The 14,930-nt window shown below is 37.2% G+C and overlaps 1 protein-coding gene across 5 annotated transcripts in view; it reads left to right on the top strand.

Annotated features, from left to right (window-relative positions):
• Positions 1-10,123, top strand: part of LOC123563060 (ras-associating and dilute domain-containing protein-like) — a 25,325-nt gene extending 15,202 nt beyond the window's left edge. For all 5 annotated transcript variants that reach the window (XM_045355628.2, XM_053528453.1, XM_053528457.1 and 2 more), the window contains 9 exons: positions 2,930-3,206; positions 3,636-3,849; positions 4,497-4,669; positions 5,913-6,060; positions 6,239-6,382; positions 6,756-8,033; positions 8,650-8,771; positions 8,942-9,081; positions 9,913-10,123. In XM_045355628.2, the coding sequence (XP_045211563.2) occupies positions 2,930-3,206; positions 3,636-3,849; positions 4,497-4,669; positions 5,913-6,060; positions 6,239-6,382; positions 6,756-8,033; positions 8,650-8,771; positions 8,942-9,081; positions 9,913-10,012 (2,596 nt within the window). In that variant the 3' untranslated portion in view covers positions 10,013-10,123. The remainder of the gene's footprint in view (positions 1-2,929; positions 3,207-3,635; positions 3,850-4,496; positions 4,670-5,912; positions 6,061-6,238; positions 6,383-6,755; positions 8,034-8,649; positions 8,772-8,941; positions 9,082-9,912) is intronic.
• The last annotated feature ends 4,807 nt before the right edge of the window (positions 10,124-14,930 follow it).

Genomic DNA, 14,930 nt, shown 5'->3' with positions numbered 1-14,930 from the left:
CATTTTGAAAAAATGTGTTGTATCACTGGCGGTGTCGCGTCGCGTCGGGGCGGCGCTGCGTCGGTGCCTGTATTTTGTTGGTTCTCTAATAGTGTGAATGAATATTCACCTAAGTGACGTATAGCAGAAAATCATTGCTTTTGCATTGCCTTTTGTAGAATCGATTGTTAGTTTGTTAGTATTTCTAACAACTATGTTGAATGACTTGTCTTAGCGACTGTACTAGAAACTATCTGTTTGCAAATTATTGCCTTGGATAGAATCGTTTTCTTGTAGTTTGTTGTGCTTTTATCAACATAGTATTGCTTAACTGCAAATGTTCCACAGTGACTGAAGCAAGAATATATCTCTTTTGAATTGGCCCTTGCTTTGAAAATCTCAGATTACTTGGATAAGATATGTTAGGTCTAATAGCATGCAAAAATGTAGCATTTCTTTTGCTTAGGAGATATTAGCGTTCAGATTTAAATTAACGACCATTTATATTATTAGATGAGGTTTTAGACTTATATTTGCTAGCTTTTTAGTAAACCGCAACGTCTGTTCCATGCTAGGAGCAACCGATTGGTTTTTGCCTTTGCGACCAATGTAGATCATGATCAGCCAGCATATTCGTGCAGTCTGATCATGGTCTGCACTGTTCGCTATTAAGCCAATATCTTTTTGGTAAGCACCCCTTTCAACAGTTAATGGTACTGTCCAAATTGGAAGATGGACACGTTCATTATAGAAATTTGGCAGGGTAAGGGTTAAAGTGGTGACTTACATAGGGTAGAAATAGCAGTAATGTAATGAAACAACTAATTATAATTTACATACAAGTAACGAAAAGCTAAGGTATGATAACCAAAAATGTCCGGGATCTGTTTAACAAAAGTCTATAAGAATGAAGAACATAAATTCTATCTTGAAAAAGGATTTTCCCAACACCTCTTTTTCAAAACTGTGATCACATATCATTTCTTAAATTTTCCATAAAACAGACCTTTGAATAGAAGCGTTTGCATTTATATACCAACTATATCAAATAGAACCTTTGACTTGTCCAAAAGTTAAAACGAAATTACACTGTACCGCTTTTGAAATAGTTCATACATAATTGTTACTGGTAGTTTATTTATTTATCAAGGAACCGAATTTATGTGCATTTTGTTCGTCTGTATTGTACGACTGCTGGCGAAAGTCAACAACTCTTTGCATGTGGTCTTAAGTAATTTATTTATCACTAAAATATCAGCGTAGACTTCTTGACATGGTTATGTTTATTGAAATGCTGTGTAATAGAATCATAACAATATACTGATTTTTCAATAAAGTATAGGCAAGACACTCCTAGGCAAAGCAAAATTGAACAAACGCTGCGGATTGTTACAATTAATTGAAGAATCAATAGCCGTATACAAATTCTTAATTTGCTGTTACATGTTATAAGATTGAGAAGTCGATATTTATTTGCTTAATTCAAATTAATGTTATTCTTCCATGTACATGAAGAATAATGCCGCGCTGTAACAGTATATCTAGAATATATTCAGATATAAGATAAAATATTATAAAAATCACTGGAAGTATTGTAGATAATGTTTTGGAGTCACGAATGGTATGTATAGGGTTATAAAGTTCCGAAGGTCTTCGAGTCTTAATTAAAATCACGTGCGCACATTCGTCTTGCTGAATAAAGGCCACTATATAAGGACTACCATGTAGGGTTCGTACATTTGGTCTAGGACAAAACCATTACAACTTGACGAATGAACTGATGTAAATGCTACTCTTTCATCCTCCTTTTTTTGTGGAGACGAGTTACAAATAAAAAACTTGATGAAACAGAAATAAATAATAAAAAAAACATCAAAACTGTTGCGTCTCAAAGATAAGGTTAACATTTAAACATTTTTTTTTTTAAATATTTTGAACAGAACAGAACAGTACGAATATCTATTTATAATTGAGAACTTCAGTTTATTAGCTGTCTTCATTACATAAACAAATAGCATGCAGAAGAAAAGAAGTATAATTTAACCTGGCGACTTGTTATATAGAAAATAACTTATAACGCGGCGTGCCATTAATTACAAGAAAATCGATGGTGAACGCCAAGAAGAATTAGAAGAAGAAAAAGCTACTTTTCGCGTAGAAGCAAAAAATATAAAATATCAGAACACTCCCCGCCTCACCTCCCACCCCACCTCTAATTGCCCCTTTTAAACTCAAACTCAAACTCTTAACATGCTGCATGGGACATATCTATCATGTATGCGTGTCAGTTTTTGTTGGTTGGTGAGAAATGTGTAAGATTTCAATCTTATCCCCGTTGATTTCAAGATTTGCTTTGATGGTTACTAATGGCCTGGGAAAATACTTAGCGAGCTAATCAGCGACGATTTAAATCTCACATAAGGTTATATGGGACATTAAACTGTAATTTTACGCAAGAAGACACGCAAACTTTAAGCAAGGAAGAAGCTGCATTGTCAAAAAATGTGTCATGATATTGTCACATTGTCTCTGCCGTTCATTGTTTATTTTTCGTTGCTCAATTTAGAGGTGCATATAAACCTATGAATACAAACTATATCCCCTTCCCTTGTTCGCCTTTGTTAATAGAACCTTGAAATTTAAATTAATTTGAATATCTCAACGCAGGAATAGAAGCAGTTTTCTTAAATCATTTGCATATTTGATAAAAAAAATTTTCAATATATAAGCCTTAATTAATGTTAATTGTTCCAGCGAGGTTCTTCGTCGGTAGAATAGTTTATCCCTTTTTGATGATACTACACCGATGGACATCCTCACGGTCATGTAGGATATACCATAACATCAAAATATCTTTGAAGTACCAAAACCTTATGCAGACTTTTAGAATGACGTGGTCTTGTCACTAAATAAGTGAGTCAAAAATTAGATCTATACATATTTCTTTCAGTACTTTACTAGATGCATCTCTGCCGCCGTCAGATAGAGACCGGAAGCTAGAAAGACTGCTGCTGTGGATTTCAAACTGTGTTCAACTTCTACTCTTCCTCAAGCATACTTTCCAGCTTCCAGAACTTCCGCTGTCAGATCGAGGCTCCGTTAGAGGGCGTGATGACAAAGCGTCCAGAAAAGAAGAGAACGCTAAACATGCTCTAGGTCAGCTAGTAACGGGGTTGGAAGAAATCATCATGTTCTGTTTTCAGCAGTGTGTCTATACAATCACGAAGGTATATATATTCTACATCTTACATCTGTTGTTAGGGTCGGAAGGCATCAGTCTTCTATAACCCCCTCATGAATTTGAACCCTTTTCTGTTCCGGATTGGTGGTATACATTGCAATTCCCATGTAGATATCGAGTCTGTTCTTGAAACTGTTGATCGATGGTGCGCTAACAATATAATTCTATTTGGAAATAACCCGCACTTAGAAGACCAATCTGGTATTAGAATATAAAAATGAGGTCAAATTTTAGAACGAAACGTTTTATAAATGTATTGTCAATATTTTGCCATGTTACCAATCCACTTTATTCTAATATAAATTTATGCAAGTCGTCTGCTGCAATTCCAAGACCATTTTGGTCTCATATTTCCAATGACTCACTTTTGAAATGCTCATTGATTGCAATTAATATTAAGTTTGTAACATTTAAGGCGTTGCACCCAGTACTACCAGCGCTCCTAGACAGCAACCCATTCAGTGACGCAAACTCGGAGCAGTGTTCAATGGAAGATGTGATCCGTATGTTTGAAAGATTAGCGGAAGTGACGCATTCTGTGATGTTGCACGAGGGAATCACGCGACAACTATTCACCTACCTGTTTTTCTTCACCAACACGAATATATTTAATAAACTTATTGTTGATGGTAATTCCTTCAGTAATCTTACTGTTATAATATATTGTTATGTGTAGATATATATGTAATAAAAAGGTTATTAGCTCTGCAACGAGAAATATGCACTCGTTCTTTAGTTAAGGAAGTGTTATTGCACTCCTGAAGTCGCGTAATATTTCCGCTGCAGAGCTCATGCATATTTCTCAATACACTGCTAATAACCTATATTCATTGTGCCGTAATATTAAGTTTTCCGTAATGCAAAGTTTGTTGTATACAGTTAAATGCATAATTTTTTTTTTTTCTAAGACTTTTTTGGAACATAACAAAGGTCTTTGGAGATGGAAAATTTAGCGATGTTTTCCTCGGATTAGGAATTTAAATGTGACTGGGGCAGGAAATACCATTAATGTTGTTACTGTTTTATCAATAAACATTTTAAATTTGCCGGATTCTGCGTTGCGAACTTTTGTCAGGAATTTGAGAAAAAATATCTCTTTCCAGTTGAGAATGTCATTTGTTAAAAATATCTGATATTCAATACTAACACACACCGCATACTATGATACTACACATGTATTTTGTTTGTGCCCGAAATAAAAAAGTGTCGCTAATTTATGTTATTAATTACATATTTTCCAGTAACACTCAAACGGTACTGTATTTTTTTTCGACAGAGTCCGGTGTACGGTATTACAACTGGCAATGTGGTGTGAGAGTTCGAGCCAATCTAAGTCAGCTGGAAGACTGGGCCACTCAGAATGGTCTCGAGGACGAGTTCAGTCAGATGTTTGAGCGTCTGCTGGCCATGTCGGAGCTTCTAGCTACATCCAAAAATACTCTAGTCAAGGTATATTTTAACCTTTAGCCTGCTAAATTTCTAAAATAGACTGGTCCATCATTCAATTTGGGCAGTACCATTAATAACTAATCGAAGAGGTGTTCAAGGAAAATTTACTGACTGAATAGCGCACAGTGCAGTCAGGTGTTCAAGGAAAATTTACTGACTGAATAGCGAACATTGCAGCCAGGTGTTCAAGGAAAATTTACTGACTGAATAGCGCACAGTGCAGTCAGGTGTTCAAGGAAAATTTACTGACTGAATAGCGAACATTGCAGACCAACTGGTCGCAAAGGCAGACTCACTTGCCACAAGCACGTTATGGTTAAACAAATTGCCATAGTGAATTGACGTCTCACAACTTGGAAAACGGGCATGCGCAGTATAACAGCAAATGCACCAAAATTAAGATTGTGCGTTGCACATTCCAACCAGTGATCAAAGTTAAATTCCGAACGTTCATATCGCCATCTCTGTTGTTTCTTGAATTTTATCAGTTATATCAACGTACAATAACGTAAGTACGGTGCCCCTAAAGTGACATGTTACACACATTTTTTCCAATTAGGTAATGTGAGACTTTTTTCATTTCGTTTAAACGAAATAATCATTTCGTTTAAACGAAATAACTTATTTCGTTTAAACGAAATAACTTATTTCGTTTAAACGAAATCATTTCGTTTAAACGAAATAAAAAAAGTCTCACATTACCTAATTGGAAAAAAAGTGTGTAACATGTCACTTTAGGGGCACCGTACGTAAGATTAGATATCTGAGTTTTATATGTAGATTTGAGCTATTTGAAATATGACTGTAAAAAAAACGTGTAGTAGGGTAGAATATACTTCCTTGCTATTGAGCTAGCTTTTATAGCGACGTGGTAGAGTGTCCACTTTAAGTGTGAGAGGTCCCAAGTTCGATTCCCGGTCAGGCCTGAAGTATTTTCAGCATGTTACATAAGCAATAGTTTTCGGAATGTTTATAAATGAGTATTCAGTTTATATTGAAAAAGTAGTTTGTGTAAAGATCATAAAAGTGTGGGTTGTGAATGTAAGGTTAATTTTTATCATATTTTAGGTATGATATCAACAGTTCAACACTAATAAAACTTCTCCTATAAAGTCAATAGAAAATTAGGGGTGAACCCCTGAAGACTAATGTTATACAAGTTCTAGATTTATTTACGATCCTGAAAACAGTTAATCAATCAACTAAGGTCGAGACATCCAATGTCACATCTTAACTGTTTCAGTACCAGTGGCCAATGATGAAGACCCACTACCAGCCTTTGAGCCCCGGTCAGCTACACCATATACTGTCACACTACCAGATGAATGGGAAAGCCACACCTGTTATCTGGACACCGTCCCAGGAAGAGATGGAACAGATCCGTGAAGAAGGTAATATGCATCGCCCGAAATATAGAAACCTGTAACTCTTTACAGTATAAGTTACATTATTTCTGTCATAACAGTTTTGACTTTTTACCTGTTTCAACAAAAGCTTTTCCTGAGTAATGTAGCTCGTAAGCAAGTTCTGTTAAAATGTAGAGGCTACATGTTATGTTCATTTCTTTAGATATTCAGCAACTTCCGTTGTCCAACCATCCTCCATTTGCACTACCTGACAACTGTGGAGTGGTTGACCTGATTCGGTCACCAGAAGACACTTCCTTCTGGAATCATCTGCGACGCCTGAAGTCACTCTACGGTGTTACTGAAGGTAAGGTTATGAAGATAATTATATATAAATCATATCCCGAAAACAAAACCGTAATGAATATTAGGAAGATAGGTGAAATAAATGACAAAAAATGTCATTTTTATTATTTTTGACCATGAATATACAAACCTAGAATGCGTCTTTGGTGTAGGGAGTTTTCTTTTACCGTTTCATCTTTAATTCAAAAGTCTTAGATCTTTAGCTCTGTATTTGTGTTAAGATGTGTGCAACAGACTTTCTATACACCAAGATGAAATCATTCAAAATATTTTTCAAGCCTGTGACTTTCATAATCTTACGTCAAAGCGACTTTTCACTTGAGACCTTTTAATATCCTAGATCAACGAGATATTGGCTAATTTATACTTTTCAGACGACAGTGACAGTGGATTTAGTATAAGTAACACCCCGCGTGGTTCTTGCAGTGCGACGACAAAAAGTGACTTTGCCGAGCCTTTCTTTGAACAAGAGAATAAAGAAATGGCAGACGAAAACGAGACAAGTGAACGCCGGGCAAGTCATCCGGAATCTTCTCTGATGATGTTATTACAAAAACAAAAGAGCAGAATACCTGTCAAAAAGTGTAACACAAATCCCTGGTCTTTCAAAGTTCCTAAACCAGGCACGGGTGTTTGTAACTGTGCAAATGTACCAGCAGACGAACTTGCAACATCCGGTACTTTGGCGTCTGATCTGATGAAAGAAGAACATCGAGAACAGCCGGAATCAAACGAACATAGTAAAGATCCAAGGGAAACGAATACAGTTCGTGCGAAGTCATCTGAAAGAAGAGCTCAGAATAACGCTCAGGTGGCATGTAAAACGGAACAGAAAGGGAAACAGTTAGTGCAAAGATACCAAAAAAGTGTACCTTCCGGTAATGTAGCAGACTGTTCAGCCAGAACTTTACCAAAGTCTCTCCAAATTAAGGAAAGGAATAAGCTGAAACAGTTACAAAGCCGAATAAGTCAAGCTCATAGTTTTAGTGTTGACGATTTACCTCTACGTTTGTTGAAACACAGACCAAGTGCTTCGTTTGAAGAAGCCATAGAACGCGGGTACACTTCTGACACATATCACAGCAAAAGTGCAAGTATAAGCGAGGCAGAAGAAGACACTTTGACAAAAGAAAAGACACAAGAAGTTAAGCCAGAGGTGAAAACTCGAGTACCTCGCAACGGCATAAGGAGACACAAGTCTCTTGTAACGGATAGCGTTTCAAGTGACGAAGTTTTCCATAGTGAAAACAACATAGACAATTTATATAAGGATTACCTAAGTGATATTAATGCACAACCATTGCCCAACAAAATGTCTTTCAAACCTTTACCTACCTCAGTTAATCCTCAGCTCAAACTCCGAACTAATGCACAGAAAATGACATCTGTTAGCTTTGAACCCGAATCTCGCAGGTCTTCTATTGAACTTACAAGAGACGACCTGTTTATAAGCAATGCAAACCATTTGAAAAGGGCAAATACAGGAATTGATGATGACGGTGCAGACGACATATTTGAACCGGAAACCAGTGAAGCATTTCCGGGTGAACTTTTCACAGAGGTCAACGAGAGTACATTGGCTGCGCTGAAGAGACATGGTAGCTCACTGAATGTTGCTCCTTCGTCAGAAAATAGTCCGAGAACTGTATCTTGTAAGTATTTTTATCGGGTTTCATTAAGCAAGACATACCTGTGACTATTTTGAAAACTTTTTAAAAAAATGTTGCGTTTTACGTCACACCGACATAGTTCACGTATTACGGCGTCACTCCAGCTTTGCTAGTGGAGTATGTTTTTATGGTCGACTCCGAGCATTTATATCAGACACAGGCCGGTACACGGATAGAACCACCTATCTTCCGTAATCCAACTGGTTAGGTTCTTGATATACATCATGTGCATGTACACATCGTGGGCTGAGCGCGAAACTGTTGTAACTGTATATAAATAAAGAACAAGATACAACAGTTTCGCGCTCAGCCCTCGACATGTGTATCTATATCGGTCAACAGAAACTGTTATTCTTCTGTCATGTAAATTTTAATCGAAAAGAGAATATTCACGTTGAAACATAAGTCATTATAATAATTTTTCAGTCGGTAAATCAAAGAATATTTAGGGTTCTAATTTCTATTTTGTTTGGCCAAAGGCATTTTTCCACCTTACACATGTTACAATTTTAAGGGAAGACGTTTCCGTTTTAGTCCACTGTTAAATATGTTGATATATACCGACCAACTCTCAGTATCTCTTTTTATAAATTTATAGATGAACAAGTTTCAGAGGTACTTGGATCTGACGAGAAGAAGAGAATGTCTCCTTGTCCACTTTTTACAGTGTACTTAAAAAGAGGCGACACTGGACTTGGCCTAGGACTTATCGATGGCTTGGTGAGTGTATGAAGGGAGATTACTTCGTATACATAGTTGATAATTGTCACAGAGTTATGACATCTTCGTTCTTCGTCTAGTCTCAAAATTAGCATTTTTGACCTAAGAAATAAAAGAATTCGTATAACGTCTCAACAGGGTGTACAATACAACCTTTCAATTTATTTCAGCACACGCCGCTCCGTCTTGCCGGAATCTACATACGTAAAATTCTACCAAATAGTCCAGCCGCCCTGAACGGATGTTTACAAATTGGGGACCGGGTCCTGGCAGTGGACGGTAAAAGCGTTATAGGTGCTAGTTACCAAAGGTATAAGCCTTACTGTGATAGGTTTTGGACCATTCTGTCAGTAACCAATGTTTAGGAATAAAGTTGTATAATACAATAAATAATGTACCAGCCGATCATTCTGGTTCAGCCTCATACGGGTCGCTGACACTCTTGCTTTTACACACATTTGGGCTCTTTACCAGAACAAAGTAATTGTTGGAACTATTTTAAATGAAACAGGTGTCTTACGATATATAGTCTTCCTGTCCATGCATGTAAAAATGCCAGAAAAGTGTTGCTTCTAATTTCACTGCAAAGAAATAGTTTTTTTTGGAACGATAGTGTAAAACATCATCTTGCGGTTTTGTTTCACAGATTGTCGGTTTTTATGGAACTTATTTAGTGAAGTTGGTACATGTGCGATTCCTGAAGATTTTTCTAAACTTGACCAATAAATTGTACAGCACTGAAGTACATGTTTGTTTACATCATGACAAAAAGAATTGTGTGAAGTTATCTTTAAACACCCTGCTTCTTTTTTATTTTTTGTGATAAGGGAAGAATTTGTGAAGGATTATTCACTGTATGTAATTTCATTATATGAGCCGCACCATGAGAAAACCAACATAGTGCATTTGCGACCAGGATCCATGCTGTTCGCTAACGGCTTTTCTAATTGCAATAGGGTTTGAAAGCAAACAGCATGGATCCTGACCAGACTGTGCGGATGCGCAGGCTGGTCTGGATCCATGCTGGTCGCAAACACACTATGTTGGTTTTCTCATGGCGCGGCTCATATTTGAAACTGATTTATCTTTCTGTTCGTCAATTCAGCATACTTTACATGTGGGACGTGTTTTTATTTTACAGCACGATGAACGCTATCAAAGATGCAGGGGATACATTGACATTACTGGTTGCTAGGGGCAACGAATCAATGGCGAGAAAAGTTAGCGTTTCTCAAGTTTAGGCGTATTTATTTACAGCTATAGATACCATTTTAGTGGTGTAGAGTTATTATAAAAAAAATCAATTCCAGAAAAGACACATATTCTATAGAGAATTCAAAATATATTAATTATTGCGATAAAGAAAATTTGATCGAAGTGTGTAGCAGCTGTGATATTAGTGTAGAACTAAGAATTAAACCTTCACAAACTAAACTTGTGCTTTTGTTTTGTTCTGCACACCTTATATCCCTGTTTGGGAGGGACTTTATTGTTTGGAATTTGTTTTACTCCTGGTGTAACCATTGTTGTTTGTTCAGTTTGATAACCTATGTATTAAATGAATTCACACACTCCACCAGTAGTAATTGTGAGTGGTACTGAATAAACCCGTATGCCTGGTGAGAACAGAAAAGGCCGCTGATGTGCGGTACCTCAACCTGCGTAGGTAGATCCGACATATGCTTTATCTCTGTTTCCCATTATTTCCATAGAAAAAAGCATTTTCGGAAAATGAATAAATATATTTCTCGGGACAGGATGGGTCATATCAAGCAGCTTCTCTCTCCCGACCCCCACCCCATGCCCACACCCGACACAGTTTAAAGCTGCTTATAACCAAATGATACATGTAAAATTTCTATTATTACCATTTGACCTCCGTTAATGCGTTAATGGCCACATTTATCTATTTTTATTTTTCTCATCGAATCAATTCTGCTTACTGTTCAAATATTTGTTTTCCTCTTCCAGCAGTTTTATTGTCTTTGAAAAGAAACCGATATAGCACATAGCCTTGCATCATCAGAATAAAAAGTATCATTTAAGTTACGGAACGCTAACTTTACATAACATAAAATATCTACACTTTTTCTATGATATTTCATTCAATTAATGTAGACTTAGTCACTCAATTACGAAATCTGTTTTTCGGCAACTCATAACTTAGTGCATCAGCTTACCTAATATGTCTTTTTTTTCTTTATCCAATCAGAAATAAAAGATTTGACATACAAAATTAATAGTGACGATCTAAAAGCATCTTAAGGATGGGAATCACTAAGTCTTGTATTGACAGTATTTAAAAATGCTTGCTTTCACCAAATGCATAACCTAAATGAGCCGCACTATGAGAAAACCAACATAGTGCATTTGCGACCAGCATGGATCCAGACCAGCCTGCGCATCCGTTAGCGAATAGCATGGATCCTGACCAGACTGCGCGGATGCGCAGGCTGGTCTGGATTCATGCAGGTCGCAAACGCACTATGTTGGTTTTCTCATAGTGCGGCTCAAATATCTTAAGTCTACATAGGTAAGTAAGTTGAATGGAAATGCAATATCAAAATTGTATACAACATGCAACAAAACTATTATTGCCTTTAATTCAAGACAAATCAATAATCTTTAAAACCGTCAAAGGTATTTCAATTTTTTTTTATTAATATACTGAACAGCAAAAGAAACTATCCAGCAGTATAACTGTTTTTTTTTAATAAAACACGTAAGTTTATAAATTTGACTTGTTTTCATATCACATTACACTTGAAGAATTAATCGTTTTAAAAAAATCAATCAACCGTGAAGTTAGTAGTCCCACAGTAGCCGTTTAGCACGAAATTCTGGCTATATCTTCTTCGCGTCTGATACATTGTAACATCCAGATTGTGCGCTTGCGCTGAATTTGATTCACTCGTGCCATGCAACCAACAATATCTTTTAACTTTATGCTGTTTTTCAAGTGAGTCGATCATCAATGTTTCCAACGACAATAAAATTTCACAAAGAAAATCGCTGATTACTCGCGCACGTGAATTTCGTGCAAAACAGCTATTGTGGGACTAGTGACTTCACGGTTGAACGATTCTTTAATTTTAGCACGTTAAGTTCTACAAGTGTAATATCATATGGTATGAAGAAAACAAGCAAAATTTATAAATTCAAGTGTTTTATTTAAAAATATCCCAGGTATACATCTGGATAGTTTCTTTTGCTGTTCAGTATATTATCTTATTAATACCGTGAATTAAGGTCCATGTAAGGAATTTGGTTACATGCTCGTATTGGAATTTTATATTTCAAGGCAACCATGTTATTGGATTTTAAGTCACACCTACATAGTTTAAGTAATAGAGTAACTTTTCTGCATTTAATGGCGGAGGAAGAGTGCAGGTGCCCATCCGTGCCGATGGGCACCTGGGTCGAACCACCGTCCGTAGACCGAATGGATAGCTCTTCATCACATAACGACCCGAGAATGTCTCGAACCGGCAGAAGGGAGTGTCATGTGATTGTGAAAGATTTGACCACTCTATCTTTGGCGGAACCCAACGTTATGGCTTTATGTTTTTCATATCAACATTAATTGACTTTAAATATTTATTAGATCTAGTACAAAGTGTCTTATTCATTATCATACTGTTGAAAGATAGACAAAGTTTGATACTAACAATCATCATTTGAGCCGTGCCATGAGAAAACCAACATAGTAGATTTGCGACCAGCATGGATCCAGACCAGCCTGCGCATCCGCGCAGTCTGGTCAGGATCCATGCTGTTCGCTAACAGTTTCTCCAATTTCAATAGGCTTTAAAAGCGAACAGCATGGATCCTGATCAGACTGCGCGGATGCGCAGGCTGGTCTGGATCCATGCTGGTCGCAAAGCTACTATGTTGGTTTTCCCATGGCACGGCTCATTTGTTCAAATATTCATATCTGTCTTTGAGTCAATATAAAATGATGATATTAAAAGGTTGCCGGTTAGCATGTTAGCTTATGTCGACTTTGCCTAATCGGAATCGGAACTGAACCAATCGTACCCATATTTCTTAATGGCGATTTCTCTTGCACGTCGTCTCTTATCAAATCTATCATCAAATGCGTAATGAAGTGAGAAGTAACAATCCTCACTATCTTCATCTTCTTCAGTGTCACTCAAATCTGTGTCGATACTACTTTCTTCAGAAATACATTCACTTTTGGCACACGGCCAATTTATAGGTGCAACTGCAGGAGTTGACACTGAGGTTGTTATGGTATCCACTAACGACACTTTTGTCATTGTTGGAGCAACAGCAACAACTGGAACAGAGTAACTTGAATCTGAATTTGATATCGAATTCACTGTATCGGATTGAGAAGTAAGTTTTGCTTCAGATGTCTCAGAAAATGAGGAGGAACACAGGGAATCTACAGAATTTAAAGTTTCTGTTGTAGCTGCTATACTATCTAAACTGTCTGGTTTAGCACTGGATGTGCATCCGATTGAGACAGGCGATTCAGTGCTTTGATATACAGAAGAAGAATGTTTGAGACCAGCTAAATCACTTGTTAGACCCTTTGATGGTAGATTATCAATCAAACTGGGGATACAATTACGAACCTCGCTTTGAGTGCCACAGTGCATCGCTTTGAAACACGCCCTATCATTTGACTCGGTAATTTTAGATAGATCTTGAGATACGCCCGATAATTTAGAATCTGTAGCCGAGGTCTTACTGCCATTTGATATATAGTTAGAGTTTTTGATGTTTTTAAAACGTAATTCCTCTTTCTTTTCTATGTTTTCAAGTTCTTTTGCAATAAGAAAATCATCTTCAAAATCACTTGTTTCGCTATCGGGAAACGGAAGATACATTTTATGTGCATCAGAGTCAGATTCCCAAACGTCTAATTCATCATATTCGGGTTCCGAACTTGTATCATCATATGTGTCATCACTCCAAGGGTCGTCGTCATAATCTATTTCTTTAGAATCTTTGTTATCGTCACTTCCACTATTCTCATCCTCGTTGCCTCCAGTAATTTCACGTTCATCAACGAACATGGCGATGTTATCATCTAGCCAGTCATCGATGTCATCATCTAGCCAGTCATCGATGTCATCATCTAGCCAATCATTCTCAGACGAATCAGAATCTTCAATGTCGGTTTCTTCTTCAATGAAGCGTATCCATTTACCGTACTTAATTCTATGCCGCTCTTCAAATTGTTGAGTGTATCTGGAATGTCTCATATGGCGATTGGCGACAAAACGGCTATAAGGTCTATATCGAAGGTTTTGGTAACATTTTTCATTCAGGAATTTGTACTTCGAATTGTCTAATAAACGGATTGATTTTCTGACAGCCCCGTCTATTAATCGAAGCGGTTTTCCAGACCAAATATGCCTCATTCTTCTAATAAAATCACCCCTATTTACGCGAGAAATATCATTAAATACTGACGTTCTACTAGAAGTAACGACGGTTTTATCAGATGGTGCTGAAATCTCACATTCAGTTGCAGCAGCAGCCTTACAGGCAATAGCACACGGCGTTGAAAGTCCAGTTACAGCTGTCTGGCTCATTGTACCTTTTGTATTTATGATGTCCTGTATAGGCCTACTGACACTGAATGCACTTGGTGGTTTATCTTTTTCTGAATTGCTTTTGGTATTCTTGATAGATACACTTTGTGAATGTGTAGGTTTATCTTCCTTTTGCTCAACAGGTGTGACTGGCTTTAAACGTTTATACCACGTGCCTCCTGGACTCCTGCCTCTTATGATAGTGACAAATTTTCCACCATTTGTACTAGAAAATTTCCTACCATGAGTTAAGGGGCAGTATTGCACTTCTTCAACCGGAATTTCCGTACACTTTCCAGCGGCCTCCATGATGGAATACCCAGAGTCGGTGATTGTCAATGGTATACCATTTTCCGTCTTTTTTAACCGCCTTAATCGTCTCAATGTCCGATATTTTGCGACGTCCGTTACACAGATCGTCTAAAGTCTCTCCAATAGTTGTATTCCTGTGTCTGTTCCATTTTCCGAACGTGGCTGATATTTGATTTTGACTCTAGAAAATATTTGACGGCTTTAAGTACATCATACAATCTGTCTGTGTATCTTGAGGTTATGTTATTATCGCTATCCTGTAAATCTTAGTTGTATTGTC

Source organism: Mercenaria mercenaria, chromosome 2 (assembly GCF_021730395.1).
Source record: "Mercenaria mercenaria strain notata chromosome 2, MADL_Memer_1, whole genome shotgun sequence".
In the NCBI taxonomy this organism is placed as follows: domain Eukaryota; kingdom Metazoa; phylum Mollusca; class Bivalvia; order Venerida; family Veneridae; genus Mercenaria; species Mercenaria mercenaria.
Note: the sequence above shows the minus strand (reverse complement) of the source record. Positions and strands in the feature narration are given on the sequence as shown.